The sequence below is a fragment of the Mesoplodon densirostris genome, chromosome 1 (genome assembly GCF_025265405.1).
Source record: "Mesoplodon densirostris isolate mMesDen1 chromosome 1, mMesDen1 primary haplotype, whole genome shotgun sequence".
NCBI classification, from domain to species: Eukaryota; Metazoa; Chordata; class Mammalia; order Artiodactyla; family Ziphiidae; genus Mesoplodon; species Mesoplodon densirostris.
This window is the reverse complement of record NC_082661.1, coordinates 58,764,603-58,779,742: the sequence shown is the minus strand read 5'-3', so window position 1 is coordinate 58,779,742 and position 15,140 is coordinate 58,764,603. Positions and strand designations below refer to the sequence as shown.

General features: G+C 38.3%; 1 protein-coding gene across 1 annotated transcript in view; it reads right to left on the bottom strand.

Moving 5' to 3' along the window:
• The window catches only part of KCNIP4 (potassium voltage-gated channel interacting protein 4), a 224,944-nt gene extending 210,234 nt beyond the window's left edge, over positions 1-14,710 (bottom strand). Inside the window, exon 1 of the mRNA XM_060103670.1 lies at positions 14,599-14,710. Coding sequence (XP_059959653.1) covers positions 14,599-14,710 — 112 coding nt within the window. The remainder of the gene's footprint in view (positions 1-14,598) is intronic.
• Positions 14,711-15,140: the final 430 nt, after the last annotated feature.

The following is a 15,140-nucleotide window of genomic DNA, read 5'->3' as shown; positions in this document are numbered from 1 at the left end:
TAAGGAAAGCAGAGATTAAAGAAATGAAAGGAGAATGGGCTCGACCTTAAAGATATCCTCGACTCACATGGATGGAAGGGAGCAGGTAGGTAATTTCAGGGAAGACAGACATGTGGGCAGAATCAGACAGGAGCAAACATGCCATGAATGCTGGAGTGGTTGGGCAAGATGATTTCCTGCCCTTTGGTAAGCAGCTCACTAAGCATTGTCCTGTTTCTTCAAGGTGAACAAGGATGCATGCCAACTACTCAGTTATGGTTTTTGGTAAGAATATGGCAAAAATATGGCTTTTAAAGGTCTCTGTAAAAAAGTGTCTTTGGATTGTCTTTAACCAAATTTTCTAGCATGTGAAGGAAAAAATGGAGCTAATATGGAGCAATTGGTGATAAGACAGGGTAAATCTCAATTATGAGACTCCTAATTCTCATCTACAGAGTAAGACATTTATCATTATGTTAGAGAGTGTTTGGGGAAGATTATTTTAATTAGGAGGCACTTTACATAAATATTCTCTAGCAGTGTATGGATTCCAGGGGAGAGAGAAATCTCTCATTTGTTTACTTTGTTTCAACTTTAAGTAATCCTGTGTAATCAAAGAGAAGGTGAAGAGAAGGAAATAGGAATGTCATTAAGCAAGTTTTACCTCTCTACTTGGGATTTGCCTCTACTCTTTCCCAGCATAGTTATGAATGTAGTCAGAACTTATCCATATTTAGGAGAAGGTACACAAAGAAGCAAAGCAAGGAAAAGATGGCCAGTTAGTCAATTCCTATCCTATATCCCTGCCTATATCTGGGATTGGCCTCAGACCAATAATCTTGGTACCTCAGGATCCATAATGTACTTGATGCATCAGCAGACTTTCTGTGTCTTTACTGTGTAAAACATAAGCCACATCCCAGAGTGAAGAACATAGCACTGCAAGGAAACACCACGAATGACACCATTTATAATGAAATGATTGGAAGTTCTCTAAGAGAAGGTGACATGGTGTAGACGTCATGGCATAAGATCTCAAGCAATCCTTGTCCACTTGAAAAATTTCCCTCCCTTCCCAGCCTGAGAAAATGCATTTAAAGGAGTTAACAGACTTTCCTTAAATAATTGTTCTAGGATTTAAATTGTTCCCTAAAGAACAGACATTTCAGGTCCTTCTGGAACGTGGTAGGGTGAGGAGATGTACTTCATGGAAATATTTCTAGACTCACCTTAGATAGCCACTGGCAAGAATAGTTCTTACTGTTGTAAAATGTGTGTATTTGAAATATATTAGCTAGGCAGGTCAACTCTGAAGTTTACAAAGATTTTGCAACTACACAGTTTCTTTGCTGATTTTGCATTTCCCTTGAAAACACCTACAAAATGCTAAGCTATATGTTAGTTTTATTGTTGTTGTATTCTAGAAGAGATATATAAGAATACTGGAGTCAGCTTACTATTTTGAACATTATATTTTTAGTCTAAAATCTTGTTAGGGACCTACAGCTTATGTGCAAATTTGGCACAGAGGTATATTTTCTAAAAAGAATTTTAGCTATGCAACCTCTATTGTCATGAAAGAAGGCATTTGGCTAATTCCCTCTGTGTGTCCTTGAACATTTGCAATAACAGGAAGGAGTTGATTCTGCTTTTCACTCAGGTGATGTTTAAAAACTTCTGCTAACTTCTTCTTCAAGGCACCACTGATATTTAGGAATTGCTGAATATAGTGAAGACAGATGTAGGATTTGGGTGTTTGTTCAGGTGCTTCTGGCTTCTAATTATTTTATCATTATCCATTTTTCCCTGTAATTTGTTTAAATTTGGAATCACATCGCCAATATATCTCATTGCTGCCGAGTCTTCAGTATTCTCCTGTTTATTCATGAGAGAGTTTCTATGACCAAGTCATTAATAACCATGAGTTTACTGAGATATATAGTCACTCAGGTACTTAATTCTATTCAAATGGATGTCTGGGAAAGCACTTGCCCCCAGTATACTACCTTGATCTTACTAATCTAGGAAACTTAGAGTATTTCTTTACTTGTAGAGATTTAGAAACAAACAAACAAGCAAACAAACACAACAAAAAAGTTAGCACTTACGAGGAAGGTTAGAGTGGAAAAAACATGAGTTCTAGCTTCTGAAGTCTGTGGTTGATTCCAACTCTGCTATTTGGTTTCTCAGAAATGAGACAAGTTTCTTAGCCCCTTTGAACAAATTTCCTCACCTATAAAAGTGGTTACTGAAAATACCTGTGAACTATCTGATACGTGGCAGAACCCAGCATAGTATAAGTTGCAACACAAAGTACTCAGAATCAGCATAAAGAAAATTATGTTTTTGACAGCTCTTTTCACAATGTTTAGGAGCCTTTCTACCTAAACTGGTTTTGTAAGAAGAGGGGAGACTGAAGCAATAATTAGAAAATTTGAGTTACAATAGGGTGTGTGCCTTGTCTCAAAATTATTCTGTGATTCAAAATCACTCTATGGTTTTGAAGATCTATGAAGCTGACATTTTGATGACCTCTATTTTATGGATGAGGAAACTGAAGTTCAAGAAATTTGGTGATTTACTTAGGACCCACAGCCAGCATGTTTCAGGGGAGGGATTTGAGCAGTGTCTGTCTATTTTCAAGGCTCAGTGTCTCCTGTCTCCTAACCTGAATGTTGCCCTGACTCTACAGCCAAGTTCTACCATTAATTCACAAAGGAACTCTGTGTAGCTCATTACTTTATCATGACATGTAATAGGAGGGAGTTTGACTGCATGGGCTTTCATATCTTCCTACTCAAAAGATCTATGATTCTTAGTTCCAGAATTTGTCACATGAACAAGATATTACACATTCTTACTTGAGATGAACACAAGCGTACCTCTAAAAAGAGACATTACTCTCCCTCCCTGCTATTTAAATGTATCTCAGTAAAATGCATATATTAGTAAGGCTCAGGAAACATTTATTAATAATAGCAATGATTTTATGTATTCCAATTTGCCTCCTAAATCCATACAGGCCCAGGTATTACTTCATCTAGAAAAAATAAAGACGTGGTTTTTTTTTCAATAAATAATCTGATGCCTACTAAATGCCACTCTTGATGGTTGTGATGGGCATGACCTTTGTTAAGAAGTGGAGATCATTTCATAAAGGAAGTGCATCTTGATTGACAAGGAAGCAGAACAAGAAGAGCATCTTCAAGCTACAATGTGAAGTTCATATCTGCATATAATTATGATTCTTAATGTTAGATTATAAAGCATTAGCAATTCAGCCCTAAGACACAGTTTCTTAACATTGAGTTTGCCAACATGGTCCTCAGTGTCCACCTTCAGAATGTCTCCTTATCAACAGCAGATGGTGACAGTGCAGTGAGCACAAAAGCCTGGGCAGTCCTACGTTACAGACGGCCAAGTAAATTTATGCCACCTCTTTGAAAAGCAATTTGATCTTAAATATATGCTAGGGTACATGAAACAGCCTGTTCTCTTGTTCCATTAATATTTCTTCTAAGACTCTATCCTAAGAACATAATTCTAAATATGTAAGCAACTTCATACACAAAGATTCTATTAAAGAATTTTTCAAATACTGGACAAAATGCAAATAACTTACATGTCCTAAAATCAGGGTAAGTAAATTACATTATACATATTTATAGAATATAATGTAGGCATTAAAATATTTATGAAGGACCTATAATCTAATATAAAAAGATTTCTGCTCCACTGTTGAATTTAAACTACATAAACTTTTTTACATACAGTATTATTAAGTTTAAAGGAACAAAATATTACCAATAGTTATTCTTTGAATGGTGGGATTATGGGCATTTTATTCATATTTCTTTCTTTCTGTATATTTATAAACTTCTTACAATGATTGTTTATTACTTTTGTAATGGAAAATCATTCCCTTTCTCACCATTCAGGTTTGATTTCCAATGCTATAATCTTTTCACACTTAAATGCACTTTAGTGACTTAAAAATATACGTATATAAAAAGAATTTATATATGTATATAAAACCACAAATTATGTTTGATCATAACTCAACCCAGTGGTTCTCAACACGGTGAGAGGTACTTTTGCCTGCCCTTCTTCCCCTCGTGGGATTCAGCAGTGCCTGTAGATATATTTGGTTGTCAAAGTTTGTGGAAAGGTGCTGCTGGCATTTTGTAGGTAGAGGCCTGGGATGTTGCCAATAGCCCTATCATGCAGAGGACAGCACGCTCAACAGAAAATCACCCAGTCAAAAATGTCAATAGTGCTGAAGTTGAGAAACCCTACCTTAAACAAAATGTTTAAAAATTATATTAATTCAAGACTGTAATGGGAACTCTGAGTTTATTACCAGAACCTCTGAATAAACTTGCCTATCTATCATCACTCCATCCATCTACTCAATCCCATAGACATTGAGAGTACAGAGACAAGTGCTCTGCCTATGTGGTGCTTGAAGTTTAGTGGAAGAGAAAGGCATAGAAATCAAGTTTAATGTAATCTGAAGTGCTAAGGCAGAGTGCTTTGGGATAACAGATATGGGTACTTCATCCAGTTAGGTGGTTCAAGGGAGGCTTTCTGGAACAGATGGTTCCTGAGCTGAGCTTAAAGTATAAGAAGGAGTTAATCAGGGGAAGGGCAATGAGAATTTTATTCTAGAAGGAGGGATAGTCATAATACAGGGAAAGGCATGACACATGAAATAGCATGGGGTGCTTGGGAAATAATGAGTCTGATAGCCTTGGAACATAAAATGGGCACAGGTGAGGGTGGAGAAGAGGCACAGAAGCCTTAGGGCCAGAGTATCGTTTTCTGCTTCAGGAAGTCAAGAAATGCTTCCCAGAGAAGGAATATGAAGGAATATGATTTGAAGGTTGAAAAGATGTCTCCAGGAATATGAGGAGGGAAGGGCATTCTGGGAGAGAAAACAGTATATGCAGAAGTATGGTAGCTGGAGACTGCACAAAATGCCCAGGGAACTTAAGTTTAGTGTTGCTGAAACATAAAGTTGGGAAGAAAGAGGGGAAAAAAAAAAGGAGACATGACTAGAGATGAGATCAGTCAGATAGGCACTGGTCTGATAGTGACCTTTGTATTATATGCAAAGACATGGAGATTTTATTTTATAAGTGAAACAGAAGAATTTTGAGTATCAGCTTAGTTGCATGTCTGGAAAGATTTCCCTTTTGAGAATACGGAAGTCAGGTTGGAAGAAAGTGGGATGGGGATGGTGTTTAGATGAGACACGTGTATTGATTTAAAGGGACAAGCTATCAAAGATGCAGTGAGAAACCCACTGATACATATTTGTTGTGTTTCCATGATATACTTTGTACTGCTCTGGACCCTATGGAAATACTGGCAAAATTCACTCTGTGCTGAGGTAGAGTGTTCTCTTCTCTGGCTGAGGAGAAAATAAATGAACACAAAGTAAATGACTTGGGGAACAGTGCATGAAGGTTTGTCATTAACAAGTATATCTTGTATGACATACATCAGGACTGACTGAATTCAGATCAAGGAGGAAATGTGGTATTAGAGAGAGGGTAGGTTTTGATCTGGGCTGAAATGGGGAAATATGGGTGGCATTTTGGTAAGAGAAGGCATTGTGGGAGAAAAGGGAAGAATGGGAGGGAAGACTTAGAAACTGGGATCAACACAAAGTGTCCTTGAAAATGTGAAACTAGGTTATATCAACTGTCTGTAGTTCCCAAGGATGTGTGATGCTGAGTGCTTAAAAGTGTCACTCAGATTCAGCTCAAAGGCCACCTCTATGGGTCCTTTCTGATGTTCCCCACCTTCTAAATAGTACTGGTCAGTTTCTTCTTATGTCCCCCTATGCCTTGCAAAGATGTGAGACCAGGAAAATTTACTAAACCAATTTGTCTGTGTGTAAACCCCTCTTAGCTAAAACTATGCCTTTAAGTTCCCAATTACTAGCACCACTGAGTTCCCAGTACAGTGCCTGGTACACAGATCACTTTTAAGAACCTTCATTTCATGGATGATTGAATGAACAATCATGTTTAGTAATAGGCATGATGGAAGTTAAGAACAAACACAGCAATTATACTAACTCTGCAAGCAATACAAAGTATTTGGTGAGCTCTGTGCTCCAGTCACTGTGCTAAACATAATTTTAAGAAATATCATTTAATTTACTTCTCACAATAATCCTATGAGGTAGCTACTATTATTCTCCCCATTTTTGAGAGAACTGACATTCAGCGTGGTTATAAACTTTGTCCAAGACCATGTGGACAGTCAAAAGCAGAGCTGTGAACTGACTTCAGGTCGGTCTCACTTCAAAAAACATGAAATTAACAACTATTTATAGATTTTTCATTTTCAAGAGAATTCAGACTTAAGGTGATTTTACTTTTTAAAACCTTTGTTGATTCAATGTATTTGTCCTCGACCCATAAGACTCAACGTAATACAATAGTCAGAGGACCAGTTTACTTTGAAGAGTTGAAATGTGTTTTTAACAAACCCACAAGATAAAGGTTTATAAACTCAATGAAAAAAGCATAATGTCTCCTTGTCCAAGAGGCAATGAAACCTAAACAAAACTCAGTAAGAAGGGGGGACCCTAATTGTCTAGCTCCAGCATTGACTCATTGTGTAACACAATCATGTTGATGGCTTCATTTACAAAACAACTCTCTAAACTGGCCTAGAAATTGTGAAATTAGGGGAAGGGAAAACATTGCACAAACACATACATCCTAATTCAAATCACTTGCTAATTTGGCAGATAATTCCATTAAGCCAAAAAGAAGGACTAGACCCCCATCCAGTCAATGAGACTAAGGACTCAAAAAAATCTAGATAAGTTTCCAAAAGGCGACATGTTACCAACCTGAGACCCCTTCTCAACAGGTTCCTTTATTGCCAACTCTAGTGTAGGGGTTAGCAAATTACAGTGAAAGGTCAAGTCCAGCCTGCTACCTCTTTTTGATCTTTCAGCGGTATTGTTTTACATTTTACAATGGTTAAAAAATAAAATTCTGTGACAAATGAAAATTGTATGAAATTCAGATTTGAGTGTTATTGGAAGACAGGCACACACATTCAGTTTTATACCTTTCGCATTACAACAACAAAGTTGAGCAGTTATAATGGACTTCATGACCCACAAAGTTTAAAATACTTAACATATAACAAGATGACTGACAACTGTTCTAGAATAAAGCTCAGCAGGTGCCAAAGAACTCAGTGAACAAATCATTGCAAACATCATGGGTTTGACCTTTCAGATTTATTGCCTAACTCAGTGGTTCTCAAAGTGTGCCCTGGAACAGCAGCAGCCTAAAGTGAGAAATCATTAGAAATGCAAATTCTCAGACGCTAACCTAGATCTACTGAATCTGAAACTCTTAGGGTGAGGACTAGCAATCTGTATTCTAACACACCATCTAGGTGATTTTGATACACTTAAAGTCTGAGAACTGCTGATATAACTCAAGGAACGTGTTATCTTTTCATAATTACAAGAAAGGCATTTATTGGCTTCTATTTGTATCCCAAGCACTGAGCTAGATATTTCACTTATATGTTTGTATGCCCTACAACAATTCTGAAAGGTTGGGCTTATTAGCCTCATTTTACAGAAGGAACTCGAACTCAGGAAGGTTAAGTAATTGGTTGAGAGTTACTGAATTAGGATTTAAACTCAGAGCTTCACTTGCCCTCACTTTACTCTGCCCTCTCCCTTATCATGTATGAGAGAAAGCAGCTCCTTAGACCATGAAGGAGCTGCCTGGGTTTATCAGGTAGGCTTTGGCATTCTCTTGTTGAATATAAACAATGTCACAGAGTACTAACATCAGACAAGACCACTCTGTACCTATTGATCAAGAAAAAAGCAAGACCACTCTGTAATCAAGGCTGAGAAGAGGGCAAACATGAACTTCATTTAAACCACAAAAATAACCAAATATCCACCATTCTAGTTAATGTAGCTTGCTTTTTGCCAATTACAGCTTTAGCCTTTGTCTAGTTTTTGCTACTTGTACGTAAGATTTATTAAGCCAATTACCCTGGATTATTGACTTCATCGAACAAAGCCCTGCTTCCTAAATCATAATCCTCTAACACAAGCTCAAATCCAGAAGTCCTTTCTAACACTCTGTTACCGAGATGCCCCACAGTTCTCCATGGTGTGTGTTCTCCTTTTCCGCAAAAAGTAACAAAGCCAAATTGTTTGACCACAGGTGTGTTCCTGGTGCTCTTTGGCTGGAAGTCATTGAAATGTACAACTCCTCCACCCTCATCCCTCCTCACTAAGTTTCCACCTCTCTGCTCCAGGCTGGGGTGGGAAATGGGTTCCCAAAGTAAGCAAAACTAAAAAAATAATAGTCCCCAAACCAATCAGTACCAAGCACATTGTCAGGTTCAGAGCAGACATTTACATGGATTAATTATACCTTAAGTGGATTAATGGGCTTTTTAGACCCAACCTGATTACAATAATGACTTCAGGAAGCTGCCTATTTTTTCCTTTAAATTACAGTTTAAATTCCTATTTTTAGCTTCCAGTCTTTACTTATCAAAGTCTTTTGATCCCTCAACTCATCAGATTTCAAATGCCAACATCTCTGTGTAGCCTTCCCTGAAATTTTCCAACTGGATGAGATGCTCTTCTCTTTGTGTTTTCTAAGGGCCTTGCTGCCCCCACCAGACACTTTTTCATCTTGGATTAGTTATTCATGAGCTGTTTGGTCTTTAATTTGAAAACTTCCTAAGAACGGTAAAATGCCCCATGTCCTTTACTCTCGTTCACACAGTAGGTGCTTAGTAGATATTTGTTCAATTTCACTTAGAAATCCAAGTTGTTGTTGTTGTTTTTTCCCAGTTATGGAATTGAAAGGGCTACTTTCCCAGCCAAATCAAAGTCCATCTAAGCTGAGCTTTTTCAGCTCTCTGCTGGATGCCTGATTTGAAATTATTTCCCAGGGCCATAAGGTTCTAACAAACAGCTACCTCAAATGCTTTTGGTGTGTGGTTTATCTCTGCTTTGCAGGGTAATATTGATGTTAAATCTTTCTAGCAGAGAAAAAAAGAAAGTAAAAAAATTGTAATCAACTAATCAACAGTTTCCAAGCTACTTTGGAAACTTGAAGGAGGCACTAGAGGTTCTCAAGTATGTCACACAAGTAGGAGTGCACTGGCACTATTACTGTATGGGAGTAAATTACACTCAGGCCATCATTTTTTTAGTATGTTCTACATATCAAGCATTGTGCTGGACAGCAAGGTTAATTATATAATCAAGGAGATGGAATAAAACTATGTTTATTTCCCTTTACATTTTTTTCTGTTTTTGTTCCAGGAATTCCACATTTTATACCATGTTCCTATGTTGGTATTACCTCATCCAGTACCCTGTATGTAGAACTTGTGCAAGCGACTTTCTGGCATATGAATTTGATAAACTTCTCTTTATCCATTAAAAACCCAGCTTAGAAATCATGTCCTCTGGGAGTCATCTCTGATCACTTCTATCTCTTCCACTTGGGCTTAATTACTTTCCATTCTTTATATCTCAGACTCATCCTGATTTAGCTACCATAATGTATTGCATTTTCTTTGTCTACACTCTACATACCCTTATACAACTGAGAGTTCCTTGAGGGTAGCAACTACTTTTAATTCATCTTTGTATACTGGGCTTAGCAGAGTGCCTGGCATATTGTAGACAGCTGAGAAACAATAAATGTAAGCCACTGTGGAAACACAAATAACAAAGTATTGGTAATTATTGAAGTTGTATGATGGGTACATCAAAGTTCATTATACTATTCTCTACACGTTTTGTGTGTAAAATTTTCCAAAATAAATGTTCAAAGTAATTGAAGACCTTGCAAGATGTCAGATGTACCTTTCAAAATTTTTAAATTCCCACCATAAATGAAGCTACTATATTGGTAACTACAACCTCTGTGTGCCCCAGATTTCTTTTTTTTCTCATAAGAAATACATTTGAGGCCAAACAACATTGTCCTGAAATAAAAAACAATTATGCCATTTCAGAACAGGTGCAGGTCAAGAGTATTATATTAAACATGAGTTTCTGGAAAAACTGGAAATTGACCTTTCACATTAAACATCTTATTGAGGAGGGCAATCTATGGATTTTTGCCCATGTTGTCTCCTACCTAAATTGTTCCAGAAGCATAACTGGCACCTCTGCTTCCACTCTCTTACCTTTGAACTCACCTTCACCTACTCCCAGGCTGATGCACCTGAAACACTGGTCTGCCATATCGCTCATTATTTCCTCAAAGCTGAAGACTTTGAGCAAATGGCTCTTCACCAGTGAGAGAATGTGTCCTCTCATCATTCACCCCGATGGACCCCTTCAGACACATCTCATTTCAACATTCTGATGCCCGCCTGCTACAAGCCGCTGCTCTTCTCCATGAAAGCTACCTTCGGTCAGTGCTCAGGGTCACAATTCAAACTCTTTGCTCAGCCTGGAATGTTATTTCCCCATTCTCCCATCTGGGAACTCCTTCTCACACTCTAAGTCCTATACAACTATTTTTTTCCTCCATTAAACCTTCCCTTGAGGCCTTTCCAGAAGGTTCCACTCCATTTGTGCCTCTACAGGCCATTTCTTGGGTTTGTGCCCAGAGCTTATTTCTACTGTCTTGTTAGGTAATTAGTTTCCCTTTCTAGAATGTAAGGTTACTGAGAGTTCATTCCTTCAGTGTTCATCTTGTCCCTTCCCACCAATTCAGTCAATGCCTAAGAGAGTACCCTGCCCACATTTAGAATCCAATAAGCTATATATTACATGCAACACTGTGAAATGATGAGATTAATCTTGTGAGTGTTCTTCCTCCTTCCCTTTATTAATGAGTGGATATGTGTAAAACCTCAACTCATTATATTAAAATCCCATTAGTCATTTTAATCCTCTTTACAAATTGCTTTTGCTCTCTAAACCTTGAATTTTAACTGAAAGAGAATTATTTTTTAAAGTAGGGCTTTATTGAAATCAGAATCTAATTTAGGTGGGAGCAGAAATGTTTCTCTTTACCTTTTCCTATTCATGGCTAATTCTCACTAGTCATTGTAGATAATAATAAAGTAACACTGCTTTATCTTGACACTAATACAGAAGCTCTCATTCATATAGGCTCAAAACTACTTTCTAAGTTAATCAATCCACGGAGTCACATGAGAAAATACTCCACAATGGTACCAGTGAAGAATCATTGCCCCCTGAGGAGAGTTTAAAGTTTGATGTTGCCCAAAAGAAGCTCACAGTTCTGCTCTGGGCCTCATCTTTACTTCTCCACCAAAAAGTGTGGCTAATTCTCTGGTCTTTTTCTGGGCTATATTTTCTAAGTGGTACAATCTCAGTTAAATGTTTGACAATCTACATTGGGAAAGCCCTTTTTGGCCTTTTTATCATTTGCAGGTAGAAAGGATAAAGGACTTGATAATCTAATATTTTGTGGCTTGCTCTGTAAAGGCCTTTTTTCTTATATCTCCACTTGACTCGTGATCAAAAACATCTGTTTGTGCTTGGAGAGTGCCCCAATCTGAGAAAACAGAGATAGGAGGCCTAGACTAGAATTCTTATGATTTCATTGGGTCTCATTGTTGGATTCTACTTGGGCTAGCCGTTCATGGACACTGAATATGTCACAGATGGTCAAAATTCAGTGCAGGTCTTCGAAGGAAAGGGGCTCAGGAAACCATTTGGGGTGCTTCTATTCTAATCCTGCCTCTAAAGTCAGTAGTCTGGTTTAGCTCACTTCCATGCCATGCTGGGGTCCTATACTTGGGTTGGGAAATTGTGTAGCCATTGTGTAATTTTATTTCCTATGAATGCGTTTCCCTCAGATATCTCATAGGGTGTTAGTGGACAGTTCAGTACAAGATTCAGGAATTCAGGAAATTTTCCACCAATGCTTTCATTAATTCTCTTTCCCAGTATTAGGAAAGAGAAATAAGTGAAAAGTGTGTTGTAGTAGGAAAAGCACCGTATAGGATTCAGCAGTCCTTGGATTCGGTTCTGTCTCTACTCCCAGTTAGTGTTGCCTTCTGATAAATCTGTCAACATCTCTGGGTTGCAGTGGTCTTCTATGTAAACTGAGACAGTTGGACTAGATCAGTACTTTTTAACATATACTTCAGAACAAAAAAGATTTTTTTCCCGATGTTTTCCTACTTGTCAAGGAAATATACCTCATGTATGGTGATAACCTGCCTCTTTGTTATTTTAGCACAACCAAGCCTTGTATACTGAATCCAAAGTTTGCCCAGCTTATTGGACATTTTACACAATATCTTAAATGTGTAGGCACATCATCTCTATATATGTGTGTGTATAGAAATAAAGATTCATATATGGACATGGATATTATTGCTTGTGTATGAATATGGATACCTATCCCAAGAAAGATGTTTCGGACTAGCTCAAAATTTTGTGATTCTATTTGCAGGAGTTAGGTTTACAATTTTACTTTTTGTATTGTTAGAATTCAAATTTGAAGGTTCTCTCAGAAAGTCTTTAAGTGAAATAAAACAGCACTTAAAGAATAAAAGCTGAGTTATTTGCAGGGGGCTTTTGCAAACTTGGGACTTTTGACTTTAAATGTCTACATTACCAACACTGGCAATAAAAGACAGTGCGCTATCTTATAGGGCTGTGAAAGTTGACTTCCTCGAATACCTCCATGATGGTTTTCCTTAGAGCCTGTTTCATCTAGTTCTGAAACCAAGCCATCTTGAGTATAGTGCACTAAAACCATGGGTTATGGCTCAACTGAGTCCAGAGAACAAAAACTAATATGGAGGAGGAATGAAACAGAAGCAAATTATTCCAATCATAGAACTTGAAATGATCTTATCTGTATTTTGTTAATTCACCACTAGTGAGTGCACTGAGGCAGAAATCTCAAAATAATGCAAGATTTTTGTGTAGCACTTGGAAAAGTTTGTTTCTGTATTGTTTTCCTTCCAGGAAAAAAGGTAAGGTTAAATAAAATTACTCCCACGGTTAAATAAAATTACTGTGTAATATGAGAAAAAGCAGAAAGTATTTTCTGAGTTTTTTTTTTTTTTTTTGCGATTTGCAGGCCTCTCACTGCTGTGGCCTCTCCCGTTGCGGAACACAGGCTCCAGACACGCAGGCTCAGCGGCCATGGCTCACAGGCCCAGCCGCTCCGCGGCATGTGGGATTCTCCCGGACCGGGGCACGAACTCGTGTCCCCTGCATCGGCAGGCAGACTCTCAACCACTGCGCCACCAGGGAAGCCCCTGAGGTTTTATTTAATCCCATTACAATATTGTTCTTATGTGTGCCTGAACAGAACTTGTCACAGGTTGAGAATACTTAAAAGAAGATATGAAAATTGCATGGAACTTCTTCTGTTCTTATAAGGTCTAAATAGTAGAACCTAATGAACCCACTTATAGAAAAAAGGACTTTCTGAAGATAACATACATTGACCATTATTAACATATTAACAGAAACAACCTGTGTACCGGATGGATATAGTTTGGGATGATGTCATCTTAGCTATCAGGTCTTAGCTCCTTAACTTGGTCAGAAAGATTAGAAGCATGGGCAGGCTTAAATATATTCCTCATCTTCCCCCATTGCACACAACGTGAGAAGTGAATATTCATAAATAACTCGTCAGTAAAAGATCATATCCTTAGGAACTCCATTCTTTCACTTGAGAAGAAAGAAGAGCTTGGACATAGAATTGACATCAAATAATTAGGGTTTAAATAATTCAAAGCATGTTATTTCAGTAGAAAGATTGTATATGTATATATAAAACTATATATATAACTATATATATGTATATATATATATATATATATATAACTATTAAATGGAAGTTAATCAACTTTTTTTACTCCCCAATCGTTGTATAGAATTGATTTGGGTAGTAAAATTTATATTAGACGGATGAAATATTTATTGGTAGCACCAAAGCTGTCCTGTGCTTATATGGGTTCCCACTCAAGAGACAAATGAGCAAAGTGGCTCATTGGGAAATGTAAATGGAACACTTTTGCAAATTAAGAGTTCAAAGCACATTTTTGCTAAGCATTCACTAAATCAATTTTAAATCAAAAGCATTTTATATAATAATCAATAACCAAAATAAAGCATTTTATATCATAATCAATAACCCAGCTCCACCCCCGTACCTCCTAACTAATGAGGCAGCCACATATTTCCCTCACAAATCTGGGTACTCCTCCAGAGGATGGAATTACTAATGACATTATGGCATGGTAGTCAACACGAAACTTGACAACCAAAACAGCAACCTGTATTATCACCCCATAATAGAGAGACCTAACTTCCTATCTTGGAACTATATTTAACCCACAATATCACCCTAAACTCAAATAGGTTTCAAATAGAAAGATAATGGCACAATATCCCTTGCTTTCCAATGTCAAATATCTGGGTAAACAGAAATGAACTGCCCAGTGCTAGGCGGCTCCATGTCAAGCACGCATATTTTAAAACTTTTACTTTGCGTATTAAGCCTGCTCAACTTCTGCAGCGTCTGTATCCACTTCTGAACCAGACCTGACCAACGGCACGGATGGGAGCGACCACTTTACCTTCCGAAAAATCAATCAGTCCCAGCAAATGAAGCAGCTTCAGAGATGCACATATAATCACAACAATACCCACTGTTTGCAGTCCTTCCGACTCCCACTCGAGAGTCAACATCCTTCAAGCTGGTAGAGCATCCCAGCCTCCGAACCCCTTCGGAGTGGAGGGAGTTAATTAGAGAATCCGAGCAATATCTGGCTTGGAACGAAGACTCACGAGAGGGGAAAGTGAGCAGCTCCTCAAAGATGCACCCAGCAAAGCAGCGGCCCCCCGGGGTGAGGACCGACTTGGGCTGAAGTCCAGGCTCTCATACTGATGCTGGCATTTGCCTGGTAGTGTCCCTCAATCACAGCGCGCCGGCCTTGGGACTCTGCGCTGCAGCCAGCGAGTACTTGGACTTCAGAGCTGCTAGGGAAACATCTGTTGGAGAACCGGGGAGTTTGCTGTGTCCCTGCCGAGAAGAGACACTCCCAGGAAACTTGCCCTGGAGAGCACAGCGGCGCTCTGCGCGCTGACGACGCAGCACCGTGCTGAGAAGAGCTGTCTG